The sequence below is a fragment of the Marmota flaviventris genome, chromosome 4 (assembly GCF_047511675.1).
Source record: "Marmota flaviventris isolate mMarFla1 chromosome 4, mMarFla1.hap1, whole genome shotgun sequence".
Classification (NCBI taxonomy): Eukaryota; Metazoa; Chordata; class Mammalia; order Rodentia; family Sciuridae; genus Marmota; species Marmota flaviventris.
In genome coordinates, this window is record NC_092501.1 from 36,853,781 (window position 1) to 36,879,802 (window position 26,022).

Consider the following 26,022-nt stretch of genomic DNA (forward strand, 5'->3'; position numbering starts at 1 on the left):
TCTTGTCACTGGCCCACCCAGATGATTTAGGATGATTTCTTCAAGCTCTTTAATTACATCTGCAAAGAGTGTTTTTCCAAACCACATTCACAGGTTCATGGACAGGGACTACCATTCACCCCACTAAACATGCTTTTCCAGGCATGTGCCTGTCTTTTAGCACAGCTGCTTTTCCAAGGGACTGATTGAATATCAACAAAGTTTCACAACTTGTTTCAAGGATGTTCCCCTGCTTTTAAAGTGAATGACCCAATCTTAAATCCAGCTAAGCTTTTGGGGCTTCTCCCGAGGTGGTCCATGGTATCTTACAAGGTTTTGTTCTCTTTCAGATTGCTGACCTGCAGCTCCATAAACTGGATGAACTGGACTGTCTCATTCAGGGTCTGCTTTACGTCGACTCCGTCGGCTTCAACGGCAAGCCAGAATGTTACTATTTTGAAAACCCCACAAATCCTGAATTGTGTCAAAAAAAGCCATACTGCCTTGATAACCCATACCCTATGTTGCTGGTTAACATGGGCTCAGGTGTCAGCATTCTAGCAGTGTACTCCAAGGACAACTATAAAAGAGTTACAGGGACCAGGTAAACATGTTTTCCATTAGGAGAACCTCTCTGTGCTTAACACCAGGTCTCTTCCTCAATGAACTGTGTAATAAAAAGGTTATTTTTATTGAATCTGTTTTTAAAAGAAATGTCTTGGCTTCCTTGGCCAACCAAAAAGGACTTATTGAGTGACATGTTAAGGGAATGAAAGGGTGATTTTTATAAAGGTTAATAAAATCCACTCTTTATCTTTCTGGAAATTGTGGTCAGATTGAGGGGAGAGGGTTGTGCCCAGCAGAAGATTGCCAACAAGATGATACGTATTGAATGCTAAAGGAATAGTAAGGACAATAGCCCAATAGAAGTCAGGTAGAAGGGCACTTGCTATGGTCAGAGAAAACTTCAGCGAAACCTTCTGTTGGACTCATTGGTGCCTAGCACAGTGCAAATTGCTTAAAATAATATGCCATTCTAACCAGCAAACAAAACAATGTTTACAAAGATTTTTTCTCCCCACTTCAGGTATATACTCTGGCTGAAAGCTAGAATAGTCAGTATAGCTCACAGGGAATTTTGGAATGTAGTAGACAGGAAAATAGCTCCTATAACCACAGATGGTAAGGGTGCCTTGTTTTTTAGGACACCCCCACCCCAAGGCCCTGTGAAGGACAGATGAGCTCAGCTTCATGTTCATGAGGATTCAACATGGGAAATGATCTCCTGTCAAATATTTTTGAGAAACCCCAACATAAACAAAGTTAAAAAGGTTTTCCTTACTGATTTTGTAAGAAGAATTCTTCCAACTTATTGGACAGCAGAACTCATTTTTAAGGAACAATTTACAGAACTAGTGCCTTGTAGAACATGTGTCAGGGCATGGTATTGAAACCCTTGTTTTTGATAATTGAAGGTATAATCTCTGGGTCTCAGTATTCTCATTTCATTTCTGCCATGGAAGCTGTTGCTGCTTACACTGTTTTTACAGACTTTTCCAGCACTGGAATTTAGCAGTACTACTCACCCATTAGGAGAGGGGCTCTGCTTTTCCAATGTACTTTCATGAGTTATGATGTCTCTGCATAAATCAATGGCTTCCCACTGAAGAGCGGAAGTTTTAGCTTCTTCCAGACAGTGTTAGATATGTCTGGAGGCATGTTTTAGTTGTCATCAATGGAGGTGGGATGCTACTGACATCTAGTAGAATCGAGGTCAGGGGTATGCTAAATTCTACACTGTATTGGGCAGCTCCCCCAACAGCAAAAAATCATCAAGCCGCAAATGTCATTAGTGCTGCTTTTGAGGAACCCTGCAAACCCCTTCCCCCATCGGAAGCCTACTTGGGTCTATAGTTTTGAGTCTGTCACTCAGTTGCTACAAGGTATACATTTTTTCATTGAGAGAATACAGAAGCTTGTTCTGTCACACAAGATCAAAATTTACCTCATGGCCTCATTAGTACTGTCAGGAATATCAAACACATGGATATTTCAGCTGAGTTGGTTTTACCTTAGAGAGTAATCTGATAAAGTTATAATTTTTAAGCGACTATAGTCTTCTTCCTATAAAGAGTAATTGAATCCATACAGCTAGTCCAAGGAACAAACTAAATATTTTCCACAATTACAGATGCTTACAATTTAGTTGATGAACACTTAACAGTTTATGAATTATATGTCAGGTACATTGTCTACAGACTCCAGGGTTCTGAGTCATCCCAAATAGCTGCTAAGGAGCTAATTATGGTTGGTTTCTCTTATACATATAACAGTGCCTATAACTTCTAGTTATTGGTAAATATCCATTAAAGATGAGTGTTCTGCAAATATCAACATACACTGTCTGGATGTTCAAGTTTCCCTGTAAGCTCTCTCTTCAATCTGTTTTTGGAAGTGTGCTACAGGAACCTGCTCAGGGACAGGAGCCCTTTTAGGGGCTGCCACATGTAGTGGAAGAGGGGAATGGAACCTTATGTTTGTGAGGTCTCTGATCCTTGTTCCATCAGAGTTGTTCTGCCAAGGGTTTCTTTTGGTCCAAGTCACAAAACCCCCAGACATAAACTATTTGAGTTAGCAGTGAATATCAGTATGTAGAACATACTTTTGGGAATCACTGATCTAAACAAATGGTTTGAGCTTTAAATTTTAATACTCTTCTTATGAACTGAAAGCTGTAACTTTAGGTTTTTGTTATTGTATCATACTCTATTTTCCCATTAAACATTTCTCAGAGACCATGCCATTTATTTCGGGATATCACTTTTCTTTTAAACTTGATTAATTTGGTTATGTGTAATTTTCCCAGACTGAGTAGCAATTTTTTTCTAGTGACACAACTCCAAGTTTAGTGTGAAAGTCAATGGAAAAAAATAGTACTTTACAGTTGATTTTGGTAGAATGTGTAGCCTGTTAAAAGAGGAATGTTAAAAAACTGGCAAAAGTAGCAGTACATCTTATCTAATCATTTGGGAATCTGTTTTAAGGGTAATGAACATTAATGCTCATTAATGACCAGTGTTCTGAAATTATCAACAAATTGGTTACTGAAACGAGTAACTGAAGATTTCTTCTACTTCTCCCAAAAATCTTGCACTGTTATGAATAATGATAGTATTTGGTGGCTTTTCCTAGCAACATATTTTTGTCTTTGATATACTGATGATTTTAATGTGCGTCTGCCAGAACAAACAGGTATATCTGATTGTCAGGGAGGAAATCACTTGATTAAATAATGGTTAGCAGGTTGAGGATATTAATAAAGTGCTAGGAGACTCTTGGCTCTTCTGTGACTGTGCATTCTTCTCTCCTATCTGCAGTGTACCAGCTGTACCAATGCATGCATGCTTTCCCCATTAAGCTCTTTATCTGGAGTCACCTGCCATTTTCCAGTCGTATTTGCCCTTTTTCACTTTTACCAACACATCCGTTGATGAGTTACCTTCTTTCTAAGTCAGCCAATGTCTTCAGTTGCCTACATTTGGAGGAGGTTTTTCAATGCCTTAATTAAAATGAATCCCTAATATTTGAAGAAAGATTCTTAAGGACAAAAGGTAGTGAGAATCTAGAAATGTGAGCAAAGAACTTCTTTTTAAAAATATATAGGGAGAAAACAAAACAAGTCCAGATGACTCACAAACCGAAAAATATTTCATTAAAATACACCAGTGGCCAGACGTGGTAGCACACACCTGTAATCCCCGTGGCTTGGGAGGCTGAGGCAGGAGAATTGCAAGTTCAGAGCCAGCCTGAGCAACTTAGTGAGGTCTTGTATCAAAATGAAAAACAAAAAAGGGCTTGGGATGTGACTCAGTGGTTAAGCATCCCTGGGTTCAATCCCTGGTACCGGAAACAAACAAGAACCTAACCAGTAGCAGGGCTGGGATGTAGCTCAGTGGTAGATCACTTGCCTGATATGCCTGAGGCCCTGGGTTCACTTCAGAGCATCACAAAAAAAAAAAAAAAAAAAAAAAGCAAAGACAAAATACCCACACTAGCTTTCTAAGATAGGCTGAAACCAACAATATAGCATGACACACCATATTATATGCAAATGACGACACACTCTCTTAGAGGAAGTCCTAAATTTCTATTACTACTAGTGGTGCTTAGCTACATTATTCTCCATGGAAAAGAACCCATAATTTCTCCAAACTTGCATTTTTTTTTTTTTAAGAATCACAATTTAAGAATATTACACAGTTTTGCTTTAGATGCAGTTTAAAGAACTATGTGCCTATTCTTCAATCTTGTACCTTCTTGTTAGCAGTTATTGACAGTGAATGTCATTAACCTTGAATTTTCTTCTTTAAAATTTAAGGTAAAAATAACCTTAACTCCAACCAGGCCTCTTGGCACATACCTGTAATCCCAGCAACTCAGGAGGCTGAGGGAAGAAGGAAGGTCTCAAGTTGAGGCCAGCCTCAGCAACTTAATAAAACTCTGTCTCAAAAAATCACATAAAAAGGTTGGAGATACAGCTTATAGATAGAACATCTCTAGATTTGATCCCCAGTACCAAAAATGAATAAATAAATAACTTTAATGCTAACTTATTTTTTTCCTTAGAATTAAAAGCTAGTGCAAAAATATAAATTGGGTTCCCAGAGCTAGTGGCTTTGAGGGGGATTCTGAACCAATTGATATAAGCAGCTCTCTCGTGTTTATTTTTTCACATAATAAATGAAGAGTAAAACTTAGACTTAACCATTTAGAAACGAACTCCTTTTCCTGCTAGGAGTTCCCTGATGGTAGCTTTACCCAGAATCTGCTTTTCTTTCCAGGAGGTAACTTTGATATTAATGCACATTTGAGTTTGTCCTCTCCTACTATAATTAGTGTCTAATTTTGTCTAAAAAGACTATCTTAGAGGAGTGTTTCCCCAAATGATTGAAAGTTTTCAAAACATAATTGAAGCATTGGAATGATTTTGTGACCTTTGTGACTGGTTTTTAGCCTTGGGTAATAAGTAAAATATCAGTAACCAAATATCCAAAGTCTACCAGGGAAAACAACTTTAATATCAGATAGATCTATAGATCTAAGAAGGTGGAATGAGATTTTCTTTGCTAGGGAAGCAATGTCAGGTGAAAGAGAGCCTTCAGGCTGATGGCTCCTGCTGAGTCCTAGGTCGGTTTTGTCATTCGAGAGTTTAGTTCCATAGTTAGTTGGGAATTATATATTCACTATTTCTCTTTCAAAATGTTTGTACTCAGCTTCATATGGTTTTAAAATATCAGTTATTTGTTGCTTTCAGACCACCCAATTAGAAGAGGTTCCATTTCACAGGTGGAAAGACTGAATGAAGAGCTTAGGTTAGTGGCTGGTTGAAGGTCTCACAACAGAAATCAGTGAGAGTCTTTCTCTAGTTTTGTTCGCAAATTTAGGGGCAAGTTTTCCCTTATGTTTAATGTTAGCCTCTGCCCTCTTTTCTGACCCAATCTACAAGAGTTCTTTTGTACTCTAGTTCTTTAAATGCCCTTTTGTTTTCAAATAAAGTGCCCCTTTGCTTTTCTTCTGTTTTTCTTAACCCATATTAATAGTCTTGATGTAGTTGGGGACTCGGATGGGCATAACTTCAAGTAAAATTTAAAAATAAACCTTATTGTTCCTTCAGTCTTGGAGGTGGAACATTCCTAGGCCTATGTTGCTTGCTGACTGGTTGTGAGACCTTTGAAGAAGCTCTGGAAATGGCAGCTAAAGGCGACAGCACCAATGTTGATAAGCTGGTGAAGGACATTTACGGAGGAGACTATGAACGATTTGGCCTTCAAGGATCTGCTGTAGCATCAAGGTAGAGACTAAGTAGCTAGGAGCAGTAGTGACTATACATGAGGCAGCCTCTCCACCCTGGCCATTCATTTATTTTTTCAAATGTCAGCCCACCAGCCTGGTGCAAATATCAATCATATCAGTTCTCACACTTGATTTCCTGTCCTTAATGAACACTGAGATGTTTAGCCCTTGATGCTTGTGCTTAAAATAAGGCAACTTTGAAAGAAGGTTCTGGAAAACTGCAACAGTTATCTCTGTTCCATTCTTGTCCAGATATCTAGAGGTATTAAAAAATTTCCCTACATTATAGCCATTCAACTTTGTCCCTATTAAGAAAGGGGCAACCAGCCATTCATACTGTAATCTTGTCTGCTTGTAAACCATGATAGCAAAATCAGGTAAATTGAGCTTGAACAGAGATTCATAGAGCCTTCCACAGTGCCTTGGTGGAAGCACAGATCCTGCCTGAGGATGATTTTGAACGCTCTCACTAATATTTCCAACATAGCTTTGGCAACATGATGAGTAAAGAAAAGCGAGATTCCATCAGCAAGGAAGACCTCGCCCGGGCCACCTTGGTCACCATCACCAACAACATTGGCTCCATTGCTCGGATGTGTGCACTGAATGAGGTAAAGCCTTAACCTGGGGAAAGCCATGTGTTTTTACTTATCATAGTGTGATAACTGTTGACTCTTAAGAAACTGCAGATCCTTGGGAAATCTGCTTTTTATTATATAGTTACACCTTAGAGAATAGGAGGTGTGTGTGTTGGGGGAGGGGGAAGAGTATGTGTTATATTTTTAAGCAGACACAAGCTGACAAATGGTAAACCATCAAACTGTGGAAACATGGTAAAATTCCAACCCATGTCGCAGCCTCTCTAACCATCATTTTGGCCCTGTGTTCATTGAAATGTGAGCGAAAGCTTTGGGCATCCTTGCAAATAATTGCAGATAAAATGCTTCCACTTGCAATGTCCGATATTCTCTTTGCTTTCAGCTTCTTTACAGTGTTGCCTTGTGGCATGGAGTTCAAGCAGCATTGTACAGGGCTATCAAAGCACAGAGAGCTTGCTACAGTGGAGGTTAGCCAGAGCCCCAGGCATAAGAAGGGGTGGAGCTGGTGACAGACAAAGCTTTACTAACATTGTCTTGAAACACTGCAAAATGGAACCCTTTTCTGAAATACAAGATTTGTAAAGTAGAACAACTCTCTCTTTCACCGAGGTCTGTCAGGAAGACAAGAAAAAGAAGTTGGGGTGTGGAACAGGTAATAGGAGAAATAGTAACAGTAAATCAGTAACGGAGTTTGTATGTAATTATATGACATACTCACAGAAGAGGGCACAAATTCTAAGTGTACAGCTCGATGAACTTTCTCACAGACACACAACTTGTATAGCCACAACCCAGATCAAGAAATAGAATAATACAGATACTTCGAAACCCTTCCTGGCCCCTCCCTGTTGAATAGTGGAACGTCAGGATATGAGGCATTCTTTGTTATGGGTGGGTGGTAACCTTGCCTTTGAGCTTTGGGATTACAAAAGAGACACCTTCTTTACAACATTCCTAGCATATTTTGCTGACTTATGGGTCAAGGTCATAACTTTTTGGAAGTCCTCAGTTTGGGGATTAAGTGGGAGGCTGATAATTAGATAAAAGTGTATTCCAGAGATATGCCCTTTTGAAGTCCACTTTGGTCATGAGATTCATTGTAACAGAGAGGTTATTTTTTTGGCATTAACCTAGAAAGGGTGTTTATCCAAGTAGCCAAACAAGCCCCACGACTAATATGTGTGTAGCTCGCAGTACTCACAGGCTCTGGAAGGTCAGGTACACAGTTATGTCCCTTGCCACATAGAGCAATAGCTGCCCTTTCCCCTACTTGCCATGGAGCGGCCTCTGCCTTGCACTTCTGGCTGAAGTGAGCCAGCAGGTCTCTTCACAGGTATCATAATCCCTTTAGGGAGGAAAACAGATTTTATTTTTCACTACATGAAAATGTAGTCATGTTGTATACTGGTTTGAGTAACTGGATGTTTCTGTTGGAGTTTAATGAATGAAGGCACTTGACCATTACCTAGGGGCCAAGGCTCCATTAGAGGGTGTTCATTCAGTGCTGGTTCCCAGGGGACACACCAGTGACCGGCATTGTTCCACTGCCCTGTGAGCACAGTAACTAAGTCTTCTGTCCTTGTCTTGCTCTCTAGATTCACTGACTTGAGAATCCTTGACTCCAGCCATTGCATGGATGGGGGCACCATGTTTACGTTTTTGTTGTGATGATTGGAATGCTGTGAAATACTTTTCCATCCACTTTAAACTTTCATATTTCTGTTTTTGAATAGATAATATAAACATCTGCATTTTGTGTTTATAAGACAGCAGAATAAACATACAAGGAAGTGAGTTACCATTTCTACCCTATCACTCAATAGGAACCTCACTAGATAGAGGCAGCCCTTTGTTTTAGTTTTTGTTTGTTTTTGAATAAATATATACTTCCAAAGGTAGCAAACTCTACATAACCTTCTTTTTTAAAATAACAGCTTTGCTAAGATATAATCACATTCCATACAATTAATTCACTTTCTATATAGTATTCTACATCTTGCCTAATTTCTCAGCTTTTTATTATGAAAATTAGTAAACATGCATAAAGAGACTAGTTCAGAGAACCTCCACATGTCCAACAGCTCAGACTCAGCAGTTATCAGGACTTTGTCACAATGCTTTATGTATTTTTCTTTCTTTCTCCTTCTACTCCTCTCAATTCCTTCTCTCTCTCTCTCTCTTTTTTTTTTTTTTTTTTGCTAGAATATCAGAAAGCAAATTCTAACCATTGTATCAGTCTATCTGTACTTCAGTGTGGATCTCTGAAAATATTGCCTCTTGCTTTTTTACATAACCTATCTTGAGATTGTTCATATCAATATATTTTAAACTTTCATTTTTAATGACTATACAGCATCCTAACATATTGATATGCAGTTATTGATTTGGTCACTTTTCTAGTGATATTTGTTTTATTTCTAGTCTCTGAAAAGCCTGCACTGTATTTATTTATGAATACACACATATTTGTATACACACACGTTTTGCATATATGTCAATATATCTGGCAGATAAACTCCCAGAAGGGAAATTGCTGAGTCAAAGGATATGTTCACTATAATTTTGACAGATATTACAAAGTGCCCTTAATAAAAGTGATTTTAATTTATATTCCCACCAAGCAGAGCATAAAAGTATAAGCTTCTTTACCCATTTCTATATTACATTGTTGTTTTTTTTCTTATTCGTTCATAGGACCTCTTTATTTGATAAAAATACATTTTATTTGACATGTACTTAAAATTTTTGCTATTTATTGCTTTCCATTTGGATTTGCTTGAGATGATGTTTTTCCTCTGAATTAAGTGTTTAAAAATTTTAAAGTAAATATATCAATTTTCAATGAATTCTTAGTATTATACCCCTTGTACTTCGATATTATTTCTAGAAAGAATTTATTCTTTCTTCTAATGTCTTTATTTTTTTCCTTTTAAAAAAAATCTTTTTAAATTTTTTGTTGTTGTTGTTGTAGTTGGGCACAATACTTTATTTTACTTGTTGATTTTTAGGTAGTGCTAAAAATCGAACCCAGTGCCTCACACATGCTAGGGAAACACTGTACCACTGAGCCACAACCACAGCCCAGACATTTGCAACTTTTAATCACCTGAAATATATTTGAAACATGGAATGCTTCTCAGTTTTGTTTTGTTTTTGTTTTTTGTAAATACTGGGGATTGAACCCAAGGGCACTCCACCGAGCTATATCCCCAACTCTTTTTATTTTTTAAGATAAGGTATTGCTAAATTGCCTAGACTGGCCTTGAGCATGTGATCCTCCTGCCTTACCCCCAAAAGTAGCTGGACTTACCGGTATACACCACCACACCTGGTGCTCATCAGGTTTTTGTTGTTGTTGTTGTTGTAGATGAACACAGTACCTTTATTTTATTTATTTATTTTTATGAGGTGCTGATGAGCAAACCCAGTGCCTCATATGTGCTAGGCAAGCGCTGTGCCACTGAGCCACAACCCCAGCCCCTCTCATCAGCTTTTTTTTTTTTTTTTTTTTAGTTGTTGATGGACCTTTATTTTATTTATTTACTTACGTGGTGCTGAGAATCAAACCCAGTTCCTTACGCACACTAGGCAAGAGCTCTGCCACTGAGCCACAACCCCAGCCCTCTCATCAGCTTTTAATGCTACTTCTACTCCTTCTGGCTTCTCCCAGAGTAATGCAGTACTCAACTTTGAGCAAGTCCTACCTTGAGCTCTAAATTTAATCAAATTCTTTTTTAAACTGAGTTTCTTACTTTGAGTCTTCCTTTCCACTTCTTAGTCTGGATAGTTTGTGACTACAGTTCTATTTTTAATAAAAACTTATTAAAATTACCTGACCCCTCTACCCATAGGAAATTTCCAGTGGCTAATGGCTTCATAAATGTGCATTGCTAAAACTTAAGACAGTTAAAAGGCGATGCTCCCAGACCTTGATTACTCCTGATAGACTGAGCAGAAAATAATGGCACTTTCAAAGACTCTTGCTTTTGATGTAAGTGGTCCTAGCAACTGGCACTCTTCTGAGTGAGTGGTGAGCAGCCTCTGCATGCAGACAGGCTGGGCTCAGTCTTAAGCTTAAGAAGTACCTGGGAAAGTAGGAAGGGCTGCTAGTACAGCTGGAGGGGAAGCTTGCAGGATTTGAAGCATGTCTGCATGGACAGGAGAGGAAAGGAATATTCTTAAGTGTGTGTTTAGAATGCAAATCTATATCCATGATAACAAAAAATACAAATGGAGTTTTTTAAAAATATTTTTTGGTTGTCAATGGACCTTTATTTAATTCATTTGTTTATATGGGGTGCTAAGTGTCGAACCCAGTTTCTGACACACACTAGACGAGCACTCTACCACTGAGCCATGACCCCAGCCCCATAAATGGAGTTTTTGTTACCATGTTTTAACCCATACGTGGACCAAACAGGATATTCCACCACCACACATCCTGAGGGCAGAGATGGAGTGTTGTGTCCTTCTTATATCCCCAGTGTTCAGCCTAGAGTAAACAGCAAAAGTCATTTGATGAATCTACCATGCCATAGCCGTTTCTTCTGTGAGTTGGTTGTAATTATATTTTATACTTGGAAGTTTAGGAAATTAAGAAATGCACAAGAAAATTTAGCTAAACTTGAACTTCAGTTATGATGATATATATTAATTATATGGAGCTGAACCACATGTTAGACCCAACACAATCTAACAACACTTGCAAACAACCCTGATGTCAGTTTCTGCTTTATCCAACTAAAATCTCCCCCTCCTATCCTTCCGGAGTGCACTGTGAGGTTTGCTCAGCTTCATTTTGGAGATACCAAAATGGTTCACTGTGCAAGCTTCTGTACAACGACATACAGAACATTGGGATCTTTGCTGATGGTATTTTTCTGCCATGGTTCAATTGTTTGTCTTCAATTTTTTTTTCCAGAATATTGACAGAGTTGTGTTTGTTGGGAATTTTCTCAGAATCAATATGGTCTCCATGAAGCTGCTAGCATATGCCATGGATTTTTGGTCCAAAGGACAACTGAAGGCTCTGTTTTTGGAACATGAGGTGGGTTGAGCTTCCACAGACTGAATTGTTCTACATGGAGTGTAGGTTGACTAACATATGAGTGGGTCTCTTCATTTTATAACTGGTCAAGTAGGAATGTTGCCAATTTAAACTTTGCATTTATGCAAAGGATAACAAAGAGCTACAGAAAGTTTGGGGGCAGGGGATAGGATGCTGAGGATTGAACTCAGAGGCTCTTCACCACTGAGCTGCATTCCGAGTCTTTTTTATTTTTCACTTTGAGACAGGGTCTCTGTAAATTGTGAGTCTTGCTAAATTGCTGAAGTTGGCCTCAAATTCGTGGTCCTTTTGTCTCAGGCTCCCGAGTTGCTGGGGTTCCAGGCATGTGTCACTATGCAGGCTTGCCAGAAAATGGAAGCTTTTTATCTAATAATTAGGACTGGTAGTTGGTTAATTAAAAAAAAAAAAAAAAAAAAAGCCACTGGAAAAGTAGATTAATATAACCATTGTGGAAAACTGTGGATGTTTCTCAGAAACTACCCTAGGACTTAGCAATCCCGCTTCTGGGTATTTACCCAAAGAGATTTGAAATCAGGATATTGAAAAGTTGTCTACCTGCCAACGTTTATTACAGATTATTCACAATAACTAAGAAATGAAATCAATCTAAGTGTTCATCATCAGCAACACATGAATGGATAAAGAAAATATGATATCTAATGGAATACTATTCAGCCTTAAAAACAAAAGAAATTCTGTCATTTGTGACAACATGAATAAAATTGGAGAACAAGATGCTAAATGAAATAGGTCAAACTCAGAAAAATAAATGTCACATGTTCTCACTTACATGTGGAATCTTTTTCTTTCTTCTTCTTCTTTTTTTCTTTTTTTGGTACAAGGATTGAACCCAGGGGTGCTTAACCACTGAGCCACATTCCCAGCCCCTTTTTATATTTTATTTATAGAAGGTGTCTCATTTAGTTGCTAAAGCCCTTGCTAAGTTGCTGAGGCAGGCCTTGAACTTAAGATCCTCCTGCTTCAACCTCCTGAGTGGCTGGGATTATAGGCGGGTGCCACCACACCTGGCATGGGTAGAATCTTAAAGAACTGAACTCATGAAAGCAGAATGGTGGTTACAGAGGCTGGGAGTTGGCAAGAATGAGGAAATGATGGTCATAGGGTACAAAATCAGATAGGAGAAGTAAGTCTTTTTTGAGATCTGCTGCACAGTGTGGTGAACAGTGTACTGTGTATTTCAAAATTGTCTTGAGACTAAATTTCAGATATTCTCACTGCAAAAAAAAATGGCTAAGTATTTGAGGTAACAGATATGTTGGTTAGTTTGATTTAATCATCCCATTGAATTGAAAAGTCATAATATCACTTTTGTACCCCATAAATATATATAATTACTAATTGTCAATCACTGATAAAATTTATTTATTTATTTATTTACTTACTTATTTATTTATATTATTGTGGGGATTGGGGCCAGGGGCCCTCTACCACTGAGCTCCATCTATAGCCCTTTTCACTTTTGAGACAGGAGCTCAATAAGTTGCCAAGACTGACCTAGAACTTGTGATCCTCCTGCTTCGATCTCCAAAGTTGCTGGGATTACAGGTGTGCACTAACATGCCCAGTTTTAAAAAAACTTTAAAGTCAGTTAAAATAGGTTATCATTTAAAAAAGCATCTCCCTACTCTAATCATTTTATTTTAATTTTAAAATGCATAAATGTGTATCTACTTACCAGTCTTTCAGTGTAGGACCAAAATTCCATTTTTGAGAATGGTTTATGTGATTAGGGCACTACTGTTTTCTGTAAGTATGTAACTTCTTGGATTTTCAGTTTGTTTCTTTTAAGTGGATCAAGAAAGATACTTATGGAGCAGTTAAGTTGTAGAATCCTTCTAGTTTTTTTCCTCTTTCATGTTGTGGCATCCGCCTAAGTAAAGAGCAATGGCTTGTGACTACCTTTTTCAGCTTTGCTGAATTTTCATAAAACTGATCATCATTTTGCACTTTATTGGTTTATATGGTCATAATTAGATTGTTACCTAAACAATGAAACTCTTAAAAACAACTGTGAGATAAACACAGCTGATTCTTGGCAAGTAAGCAGCTTCACTGGTGAGAACAGATATTCTTGGGCTACTAAGAGGAGCCTACCAGCCTTGAGAGGTGAGCACATCTGGATGATAGTGACCTTGTTAACATGAGAAACAGCACCAGTTAATACAAGGCATCTTTGATAAGGGCATGTCTACATAACATAGATCAAGTGGGGGGCCCTCTTTTCTTTTCCCCATTGGTTCTATCCCCCTTTAAAAACCAGTGCTGTATAGAGCTAGTATTCATCACAAGCAGTACCTAATCTCTTGTGCATATTGCTGCAGAAAAATATTGAGAACTAGTATTGTAAATTTCAGTTGTAATGAATGGCATTTTCTTATCTTCCAAACTGAATTATTTATTTGAGAAGCTACTGGTAAATTTAGAAGTTATTTAGAGATCTTTACATCCATATTTTGTTTTCTTAATGTATATACAACAGTAAGAACTTAAATATAAATAGGTTCCCATGATAGAAATTAATACTGAAAGTCCTTTCCTTCCTTCCTTCTTTCTTTCTTCCAGCAGGATTAAAACCCAGTTATGTAGCTTGTTTTGGTTGAAGGAGAATAAGATCCCAGAACCTTCATTCCTTCATCCCCCCAAAGAGAACAACTCTATGATTCTGCTTATTTATGAAGTTTTCATGATGTAAGGTTTTGTTTGAAAAATAGAGGAGCATCACAGCTTTTAAAAAACATAATTTAAAGGAAAATAAAGAAAACTACTGTTCTGCTCTAATACAGTTGCCGTATTTAGCCCTAAAAAAATGCAGGATGCTTGATTATTTTATCTGGCATTTAACTGTACTTTATTCGGCAACTTTATGTCCAGATCTTCTTGCCTTAATGTAGAGAACAAGACATAGAAGCTGGCAGGGACAAGAAGTCATCTCCAAGGTCAAACGGGTAGTTGGTGGCAAGATAGAAAACAGATCCAACGTTTTAGGAAAATTCAATTCTATAGTAGTCATTCAATTCATGTAGTCAGTCACCAGTATCATTGAACCATCCTAAACCATTGTGGATGGTGGATTTGATTTATTACCATTTATCATAACTCAGACTCTCCAGCTAGTGAACTGCTTAAAAGTGTTCCTTAGAAAAATTTCTACATTCTTAAGTTCACTCTGGATTAGACAAGCCTTACCAGAAACTATTATGGAGGGACAACTTTTGGGAGACTCTGATTTAGTTGGTGGCTTTCTAGTCTCTTGCCCTGCTGTTAGGAGACCTTACTCACTCAATTTCTCTTTCATTCAACTAATGTTATGGTAGAACATCCTTTAAGTAGTATAGCTAGCAGTTCAGAGCACAACTTTTATTGACTGTGAGATCTTAGATTATGATATCTCTCCCTCTGTTTTAACATTTGCAAAATGAAACAATAATATTTGTCTCATAGAGTTACTGTGATGATTGAATGAGTACATCCACCTCACATGCTTAGAATAATTTCTAGTGCCTAGTGAGGCCTCAATCAAACTTAGCTGGAAGCAGCAGCAGCAAAGGCCCTGACATGTCCTGATACCTTTGCACCTATCTCAGCAGTAAATGCAGAGTCTGGTAAATGCCAGAGGGTGAAGTCTCCAGATTTTTGTAAAACAACCCAAACTGAATATTTGTGTGTTGTCCCTAAAAACCGAATTCACCTGTTAAAACACTAATCTTCCAGAGGATGGTATTAGGAGGTAGGCCTTGGAGAATGGTTAGATCATAAGGGTTGAGCTCTCATGAATAGGATTAGCATCCTTATAAGAAAGGCCCAAGAGAGCTGCCTTGCAACCTTTGGCCATGTGAGGTTACAATGAGAAAGACAGCAGTCTATGAAGAACTGGCCCTCGCCAGACATCTTTTTTTTTTTTTTTTTATTGTTGGTTGTTCAAAACATTACACAGTTCTTGATATATAATATTTCACACTTTGCTTCAAGTGGGTTATGAACTCCCATTTTTAGCCCATATACAGATTGCAAAATCACATCAAATACACATCCATTGATTTACATATTGCCATACTAGTGTCTGTTGTATTCTGCTGCCTTTCCTATCCTCTACGATCCCCCCTCCCCTCCCCTCCCCTCCCCTCTTCTCTCTCTACCCCCTCTACTGTCCTTCATTTCTCCCCCTTGTATTATTTTTCCCTTTCCCCTCATTTCCTCTTGTATGTTCTTTTGTATAACCCTGAGGGTCTCCTTCCATTTCCATGCAATTTCCCTTTTCTCTCCCTTTCCCTCCCACCTCTCATCTCTGTTTAATGTTAATCTTCTTCTCATGCTCTTCGTCCCTACTCTGTTCTTAGTTACTCTCCTTATATCAAAGAAGACATTTGGCATTTGTTTTTTAGGGATTGGCTAGCTTCACTTAGCATAATCTGCTCTAATGCCATCCATTTCCCTGCAAATTCTATGATTTTGTCATTTTTTAATGCAGAGTAATACTCCATTGTGTATAAATGCCACATTTTTTTAATCCATTCGTCTATTGAAGGGCATCTGGGTTGGTTCCACAGTCTTGCTATTGTGAATTGAGCTGCTATGAACATCGATGTAGCAGTGTCCCTGTAGCATGCTCTTTTTAGGTCTTTAGGGAATAGACCAAGAAGGGGAATAGCTGGGTCAAATGGTGGCTCCATTCCCAGCTTTCCAAGAAATCTCCATACTGCTTTCCAAATTGGCTGCACCAATTTGCAGTCCCACCAGCAATGTACAAGTGTACCCTTTTCCCCACATCCTCGCCAGCACTTGTTGTTGTTTGACTTCCTAATGGCTGCCAATCTTACTGGAGTGAGATGGTATCTTAGGGTGGTTTTGATTTGCATTTCTCTGACTGCTAGAGATGGTGAGCATTTTTTCATGTACTTGTTGATTGATTGTATGTCCTCCTCTGAGAAGTGTCTGTTCAGGTCCTTGGCCCATTTGTTGATTGGGTTGTTTGTTCTCTTATTGTCTAATTTTTGGAGTTCTTTGTATACTCTGGATATTAGGGCTCTATCTGAAGTGTGAGGAGTAAAGATTTGTTCCCAGGGTGTAGGCTCCCTATTTACCTCTCTTATTGTTTCTTTAGCTGAGAAAAAACTTTTTAGTTTGAGTAAGTCCCATTTGTTGATTCTAGTTATTAACTTTTGTGCTATGGGTGTCCTATTGAGGAATTTGGAGCCCGACCCCACAGTATGTAGATCGTAGCCAACTTTTTCTTCTATCAGACGCCGTGTCTCTGATTTGATATCAAGCTCCTTGATCCATTTTGAATTAACTTTTGTGCATGGCGAGAGAAAGGGATTCAGTTTCATTTTGTTGCATATGGATTTCCAGTTTTCCCAGCACCATTTGTTGAAGATGCTATCCTTCCTCCATTGCATACTTTTAGCCCCTTTATCAAATATAAGATAGTTGTAGTTTTGTGGATTGGTTTCTGTGTCCTCTATTCTGTACCATTGGTCCACCCGCCTGTTTTGGTACCAGAACCATGCTGTTTTTGTTACTATTGCTCTGTAGTATAGTTTGAAGTCTGGTATCGCTATACCGCCTGATTCACACTTCCTGCTTAGCATTGTTTTTGCTATTCTGGGTCTTTTATTTTTCCATATGAATTTCATGATTGCTTTCTCTATTTCTACAAGAAATGCCGTTGGGATTTTGATTTTGCCAGACATCTTGATCATGGACTTCCCAGCTTCCAGAAGTCTTAAGAAATAAATTGCAATTGTTTCTGAACTACCCTGTCTTTGGGACTTTTATATATAGCAGCTCAATAGGCTAAAATGAAAGTTGCTAAAATGTGTTTTTAGTTTCTTTTCATCTTCACAGAGCTTGGGCTTACGTTTTACAGATGGGCAAAATGAGGCTGCCGCTGACTTAAGGGCCTTCCTCAAATTTTCTGAGGGAAATTTAGGGTTTTCTTCCATGAGATACAGATTTGATGTCAGATAAACGTGGGTGTTGAGCCCTTCCTCAAGTCACATAACCCTGACAGGGTAATTTATTACCTTTCTTTTCTCATCTGAAATAATAATGTAGATTTTGCCATGGCAAAGGTTAAAATGAAATACAGCTATAATACTAGAAGTATCCAGCACTTAGCACATAACTTGTGCCAGATATCTTTCTAAACACTTTATATATTTAACCTGTATAGTACATATATATATATAAGCAAGTAGTCATTCAAATAAATGTATTGTTGTTGCTGTTGTTATTCCACCATGTATGTTTGTTCGTTTTGCTGTACTGGGGATTGAACCCATGGCCTTACACATGCTAGACACACTATCTATCACTGAGCTATATCTCCAGCTTAAGAATTCAGTTTTAAAATTTTCTCTTTCCTATAAGGGGCACCATTTCTAGAATTATGAAAAATAAGAGGTCTTTGGCTAAGGTTCCAAGACATTCCTACAGAAGTTTTCCTTTATTTTTGTAGGGTTATTTTGGAGCTGTTGGGGCATTGTTGGAACTGTTCAAAATGACCGATGACCAGTAGAAATGAGCAGTAGAGGGAACAGCCTCCTGTGAGGACAGAGAGCTGAAAGGTACTGCTGGAGAAGGAGAAAATCGCTGTGGATGGAAGCCAAGCCATTATGGCAGAGGAACCTGCTGGATTTGTAAATAATCTAAAATTCTTCTAGCTGATCTTTGACTCTTAGGTTTTGAGCTTATGATTTAAAATGGGAAATATAAGAGTTTTTTCTGTATACTGTATTTTTTTTAAAAAAATAATTTGTGCAGTGTGGCCAAACCCACCAATTTTATGCATTAACTTTGAAAAATTGTATGGTGTCTAGAAGGACCTGAAATGTAAGCGCTATTCATTTTTCTTCTGGGGTTTACTGATCGGTGTGGTAATTTTAACTTCATTTAGTAATTACTCTAGGAGATTTTACCTTTACTTATATTTTTCATGACGTTTCATGATTTGCTGTTGGTTTCAAATGAAACTACAAATCTGACATGTTTTACTGTGAACACTTTTTTTGTTTGTATGCTTTTTTTTTTTTTTTTTTTTGGTCCTTTCTGTTTGAATGTCTTATGAAAAACATGAGTCCCTCCCCCTGTTTTTGTTATCCTCTGATCTCCCTCTCTCCTACCCACAATCTATCTTTAATGTAATTGTTCATATCAATCAAGGTGCTGACCAACTCAATACAAAGTTAAAACACACAATCCAAAGCTCTCAAAAGTGCCCATGAGGAGAAGACTTTAAATGTGTTAATGAATTTAATGAGTCTGACAAAAGTTGAAAATGATATGCAATTTTATCTTATCCCTTATAAATATAGTGATTCGCTGGATTTATTTTTTGCTGTGTTTTATTAAATTGAATTATCCTATGATGAAATGCCTTCATCCATGTAATTCTTGTGCATGAAGTTTGGAACTTATTGGGAAAAGCTTCCCAGCAGATGAACTGTCACATGAAGGGGAAGTCATGCATTGAATGTCAGGTAGTAATAACTGTTTTGTATGTTTATGTACCTAGATGCTTTGTAACAAGACATCTTAAATAATAATGTTAATTTTTTTCATTTTTAATATTTTAAACTGAAAACTGTACTTTCACCCCAGTTTCTAAAATTAAAAAATAATTTATAATACTGATCTCTCTATATTTTTTTTTCTTTTTTGAGAGATTCCTTTAAGACTGATGGGTAACTTTCAAGTGAGGGTCTTGTACATAGAACACATGAGATCTTATGATCTTTTTGGTCGAGCCTGTCGATGAAAGGGATTTTTGAAGAGCAGTGCAGTTGCTCCATGATAATGTTCCCTTTTCTACCTTTGAGCGCCACCTTTAATTTTGATATCTTCAAATCTTGAGGAAGTTGATGCTAATTGAAAAATTCACTTGTCTGGTTAAAATAAAACCCATTTCTGTTGTGATGTTTTTAGTGTATATGTTATTTTCAATTCTTAATCTTCATATTCATATTATCTGCTTTGTACTGTAAAATGAGTCTGTGTTGTACTTTTTTGCTCTACATTTCATAATTTGAGGCTTTAATGAGTGTGGTAAGATCCAAAAGTGTCTTTAGTTGAAGCTGTAGCCCCTTATACGACTGACTCCTTGACTGACTCCTTAATGCCAAACTATTTCTGCTGTATTCAGTAATTCCAAAGGAGTTTGTAATTTGCTCATCACAAATACATTTTATCAGCTCTTGCCTGGCTTACAAAAATTCAAGCAACTAAGAGTGGGTATTCTTGAAAATGATATTATCTAAAATTAGTGCCTTTCATGGTCTCTTATCAGGAAACAGCAGACCTTGGATCTGCAGATCATGGTTCTACAAAGGAAATCAGGGCAAGTTAGTGTGACTCTATGTACTTTGGTTTTGTTTTGGGCACTGGGTGCTGACCCCAGGAACACATTACCACTGAGCTACGTCTCTAGTCCTTTTTATTTTTTTATTTTGAGGCAGGGTCTCACTAAGTTGTTGAGGAGTTTGCTAAGATGTGAGGCTGGTGTCCAACTTAGAATCCCCCTGCCTTAGCGGGGAATACAGGCGTGGATCATCATGCCCAGCTGACTATATGTACTTTTGATTATTTAAAATCACTTGATCTCTCATTACAAACATTTAAAACATGTTTTATCTGAGGAAATACATTATTTCATTATATAAATATCAGTTGGCTACATGTAGCCAGTCTATTTCACTTGAATTACAGAAATTTTCTTAGAGTCAACACCACAGAGAAATTTGGCAAAACTAAGAATTTTCATCTTGTGCTGTGTGAAATCAGGTGGATCAGGTGGCCCAGACTGTGACTTTTTATTGTGAGACAGCTATCATATAATATGGTTTGGATGCGGCTTGGCCAGTTACTAGCTGTGTAGGCAAGTTGCTAAACCTCCCTAGTTTCCTCACCTGTAAAAATAGGACAAGTAATTGTTTTACAACCACATTGAAGGAGGACAAGGGTTAACACACAATAAATGCTTTTTCATGTTAGCAGTAATAAAAATATTTAGATGTTTTACACTAGTGCATTAAATCAGTGATTTCTCACCTTCTGGGATGAGGAAGTTGATGCTAATTTGAGTGTGGAGCTATTTTACAGATCTCCACACACCAGTACATATCCTCAATGCTCATTCACAATTCCAAAATCCCAAACTTAAAGAAATTTACCTTGATAACTAACTTGGTAGCAAAAACTGATTTGAGCATTATTTATCCCAAGTAATGGGACTTTTCACGTTTTGTTGCTGAGCATTAATGTATTTGATTATAGGGTACTCACCCTACATTTTTGGGGTATTAAGTAATAAATTATTCTGACTTTTTAAAAAATTTCTTTTAGTTGTAGACGGACATAATACCTTTATTTAATTTTTTTATGTGGTGCTGGGGATCCAACCCAGTGCCTCACGCATGCTAGGCAAGCGCTCTACCACTGAGCCACAACTCCAGTCCCCGATTCTGACTTTTGAAAACGTATCTAAACCTAAGAATTTCAGATAAAGAGATGTAGCTTCTGCAGTACACATAGATTCAGAGTTCCCTGGTCGGGAATTATTCTTTTATTATTATTAATATACAAGGAGTATAGAAGTTACTCTGTACCAGGAAGAAGATGAAGACCAAGAGCATAAGAGATTACATACAGAGATTATAACACCTGCTGTCCAGGAGAGAAGGACAGCAGTCTTAAGCCAAAGCATATAATAATGAGCCACAAGTGGCATTCATTTATTCATTCATTCACAAATACTTATGGCAGTAAACAAAATGAAGACCCACAATCACAGAACTTATATTACTCAATATATAATATAATGTTAGGTCAGTACTATGAAAAAAGAGGTAAACTAGGATACAGAGATAGGGAGGGGATAACTACTGAGAAAAATGAGAAAGGGAGAAATTCCTTTGGTTCATGTGGTTAAACATAACCTCTCAGAGGAGGTGACCTTTGATCAGAGTTGAATCAAGTTGGGAACACACTGTAAATACCAGGGAAATGTTTTGTTTTTCACTCACAGAAAATGAGAATGGGAGTTTGGAGGATCTGCAAGGAGGCCAAGTGTGTAGGGTAAAAAAATGGGAGGAGTGGTAGGAAATGGAGTTTTAGGAGTAGCCATGGGCCAAGTCCTATAGGAAGTCTGTGAGGTAGAGAGTGGCACTGGAAGGAGGGCATGGTCCAAGGACTTCTCCTTGTGAAGGGTGCTAGAAAAGACTTCATAGTCTTATCCAATGAATAGGGGCTATCAGGTGGGACAGGAGGGAAGGGCTTCCCAAGCAGAGGATGCCGGGTAAGCAAAGCTCCGAAGGAAGAAACAGCCTGGCTTCTTCAAGAAACTGGGACTGGTACGCTTTGGCTGGAACCTTGTTCATGAGGGAGAAAGCAGATTATGGGAGAGAGGAAACCAGACCAACTGCTGAAGGACTCGTATTCCATGCTAAAGATATTAAACTTTTCTGTGGTCAGTTTGGAACCATCAAAGGGTTTCAAGTAAAGTGAAAATGGAAATACTCTGACTTCAAAATGATAGAACAAATTATCCTCTTGAGGCAACTGAGTAAACTAAGCATTGTGATTTTGAACACAACGCTATTTAGTTATCAGGTTTATTTCCCCTATTGAGCTATACCTCATGCAGTAGCTGCACTGGACCATGTTTTCTTTGTAACTGAGGTTATGTGAGAATTTCCTAGAGGATGAAGACTGCTCATAGCTACAAAATCAGCATGAGCATAGTCAGTGAACAGGAAAGTTTCAACACCAGGGACAACCATAAATTCTTATCATTTGCAAGAATTGTTAAAGTGAAGATAATTATCCTCTCAGTGATCAGAAGATAACTCCAAATTTGTGAAGAATATTTAATTATGGCACATTGTTTAATGGTTCTATTAAGTGCTCATTCATTTTCTTTTTTTTTTCGATATTTACTGAATGTCTATGACATGGAAGCATTGAGTAGCATTCAGGCAGCATTTGGTTGTAAAGAAGACAACTTACTAGGTTCCTATTTTCATTGGGCTTATGTTCTGGTGACAGAGAGAGACTTTAAACATATAAACAACAACAACAACAACAAAAAAAAAAACACGAATACACCAGGAAGCCATTAGTGCTACAAAGAAAAGAAACAGTTGTATTAGTCAGGTTTTCCATCATTGTGACCAAAATGCTTGATAAAAACAATTTAGAGGAAGAAAAGTTTATTTTGGCTCACAGTTTCAGAGGTTCAGTTTGTGGTTAGCTAGCTGACTCTATTGCTCTGGGCCCAAGGGGAGGCAGAACACCCTCGGGGAAAGACCTGGTGGAGAAAATTTGCTTAGTTCATGACAGCAGGATACAGAAAGAGAGAAAATGAGAGAGAGGGAAGGGCCACAGGAAAGATGAACCCTTCCATGGCATGTTCCCAGTGATCCACTTCCTCCAGTCATGCCCACTTACCTATAGTAACCACTTGATTAGTCCATTCAAAGTAGGGTGGACTGGTTAGGTGTAACCTAATCAGCTCACTTCAGGATATTCCTGCATTAACACAGGAGCTCTTGGAGAACACCTCATATCAAAATCATAACACAGGTGAAATGATAGAAGAGGAGGGACTTCCCTGGGCAGACAGTTGCTGGATGCAGATATGATTAAGTCATGGTCTCAGTTTTTGAGGAATGACAGGTTCACCTTGCTTTCATTCTTGCCACCTCCCCAGTGAAAAGGAAAGGTGTTTTTAGGAAACAGTTTGATAGATAATTCATTTTCTTTTTATTTTAGTTAGAACATTTGTTCACATACACATTTATAATTGAGTAGGATATAAATTTCATAATACATCTATTTTTGGTACTCATTTCATGAAATAATTATTTTAATTGTTCACTTGAATCTTCATTGTTGGATGCCAGATTCACTCAAGAGCACAATTTAAGCACTTTTTGAATCTATGCATGTCAGTCTTTTTTTCCCCCCAGCAAAGCCACAGCATTTCTTCTCATAATGAGCTCACTTATTCCATTTTCAGAAAGGTGTCTACTGGCAATACAGTATAACATTTATGAAGGGCCCTTTAAAATCAACTTTAAAATGCTAGTTTACAAGCATTCGTCCCTTCAATACAAAAATAAAAATAATTTGCATTAAATATTTGTTTCTTTTTTATTCACTCTTAACAGGTACCCACATATTCTAAACTAGAATCAATTACGAAGACTTAGTTAATCTTTTAAACAAGTAGCTCTCAACCAGTCCACAAAGAAAGGTCATTTTCTTTTTAGATTTAAATTTTTTAAGCTTTTTTTTAAAAAAAAAAATTTGTTTATATTGTGATCAGATTCAATCCAGGGCCTCCTACATACTAGGCAAGCACTCTACCACTAAGCTATATCCCCACCCCCAAATTTTCATTATCATAGCATAAGACTATGAACAATAGGAGTAGCCAAGTTTTCTTTTTTCTTGTTACATTTCATTTTGAGCATAATGTCTTCTCAGAAAGGGTAAAATGATGGAGGAAAAATGTGTTGAAGACCTGCATGCCAAAAATGTCTAAAAACATTTTTGTTATACCTTCATACCCAATGGACAGTTTGGCAGGTATAGAATTTACAATATTTATTTTGCCTTGTGATTCTGAAAACATGAACTTATTATTACCAAGCTTCCAGTATTGTTATAAGAAAGTCCAATGTTATTCTGGTTCCTAATCTTTTTATGTAACTATTTTTCTTCTTTCCTTTGGAAGTTTTTAGAAACTTTTCAATTTCCCATTTCGGTTTCAACAGGTAAAAATATTGAAATTCATCAATTCATCACTCCCATTTTTACAATAAGAAAGAAGCTGGCCAAACTGAAAATCAATGACTTTTCTTGAACTCTTCAGAGAACTGAGGTGGCATGGAAATCTACCACCCAGAAATTTGAAGAGATAAAGCAATACCAAAAAAAAGAAAAAAAAAAAATCACAGCTGAGACCAGTTTACCTACCAAAACTGATAGGACATTTATTTTATTTTTTTGGTGTTTTACATACTGATTTTTTTAATATTTATTTTTTAGTTGTAGTTGAACACAGTATCTTTATTCTACTTATTTATTTATATGTGGTGCTGAGGATGGAACCCAGGCTCTTGCATGTACTAGGAAAGTGCTCTACCACTGAGCCACAACCCCAGCCCCCATACTGATTTATTTTTTAAAGCATAATATATGATCACAAAGTATTTGGTTAAAAAGTTTGAAATACAATTTTTAAGCTCTAAAAAAGTCTCTAGTTAGAATAAATATATGCATTATTAGACATACAAGTACAGTTTTGAATTTTTTTTTTTAGTTGTTGATGGACCTTTATTTTATTCATTTATTTATATGTGATGCTGAGAATCCAACCCAGTGCCTCACACATGTGAGGCAAGTGCTCTACCACTGAGCCACAACCCCAGCCCATAAGTATAATTTTAAAGGCAGATTTTTTAATTATTATTTTTTAGCTATAGGTAGACACAATATCTTTATTTTACATGCTGCTGAGGATCGAACCCAGTGCCTCACGCATGCTAGGTGAGTGCTCCACTTCTGAGCCACATCTCTAACCCAAAGGCAGGTTTTTTAAGCTATATGATGGCTAATACTTAAGGACTTCAAACTACAAATTATGTAACTCAATATTCTAATTTAAGGAAATTCATTAAAATATTTGGTAAATATAAACATCTTGGGTAGAGCATTTACACCCTAATTGTGATGAATTGGTGGAGACTGAGTGAGAAACTCATGAAGGCTGTTGTCTTAGGAGAGGGTCTCCCAAACTTTCGTGGGATATGCTTCCAGGAACCCCATCAGGTTCTTATGGTGAAGAGTCAAGAAAAAGTCCTTCAAGTCTCTAGAAGGAAGGAAAAAAAAAATGTTTCCTTTTGAAATGTGTCTGAGTGTTGTCCTAGAAAAAGGTTTCTTCTGGGGTGGGGAGGGACTTATCAGAAACATCTCCCCTTGTGGGAGGGGCAATTACCCAACTTGAGTGCTCTTTATCCTCTCTGACTCATCTAAGGGGGTAGAAGAAATGCTAAGAATCGTTGTGAAGATTGCCTCCTGGGCATTTGCTGGTAAATGCACGGAACTGGAGTACTCTTGCTAAGTAAAACAAGCCAAGTTCAGAAAGTCAAAGGTCAAATGTAATCTCTCATGTGTGGGAAAAGAAAAGGAGGGAATCTCATGAAAATAGAAATCAGTAGAGTAGAGGAAGGGGATTGAGGGGGAAGGAAGAGGAATGGGAAAAGTGGAATGAATCTAACCAAACTTTCCTATGTACATATACGAAATTCACCACATTGAATTTCACTTTTATGTATATCCAGAATGTACTAGTTAAGAAGAAAAAAAAAAACTATAAGTAAATAGAAGAAAGATCTGTAGAGTAGAGAAAAGGGAACAGAGTGAGGGAGAGAGAAAGGGAAAGAGCCAATACTGTGGACTGAGTCGGAGTAAATTATATTCCATTCTTGTATAATTATGTCA

The 26,022-nt window shown here is 37.5% G+C and overlaps 1 protein-coding gene across 1 annotated transcript in view; it reads left to right on the forward strand.

The window, feature by feature from the left end:
* Pank1 (pantothenate kinase 1) overlaps positions 1 to 19,434 on the forward strand; it is a 66,010-nt gene extending 46,576 nt beyond the window's left edge. The window contains exons 3-7 of the mRNA XM_034637070.2: positions 330 to 583; positions 5,654 to 5,830; positions 6,320 to 6,443; positions 11,353 to 11,478; positions 17,978 to 19,434. Coding sequence (XP_034492961.1) covers positions 330 to 583; positions 5,654 to 5,830; positions 6,320 to 6,443; positions 11,353 to 11,478; positions 17,978 to 18,037 — 741 coding nt within the window. The 3' untranslated portion in view covers positions 18,038 to 19,434. The remainder of the gene's footprint in view (positions 1 to 329; positions 584 to 5,653; positions 5,831 to 6,319; positions 6,444 to 11,352; positions 11,479 to 17,977) is intronic.
* Positions 19,435 to 26,022: the final 6,588 nt, after the last annotated feature.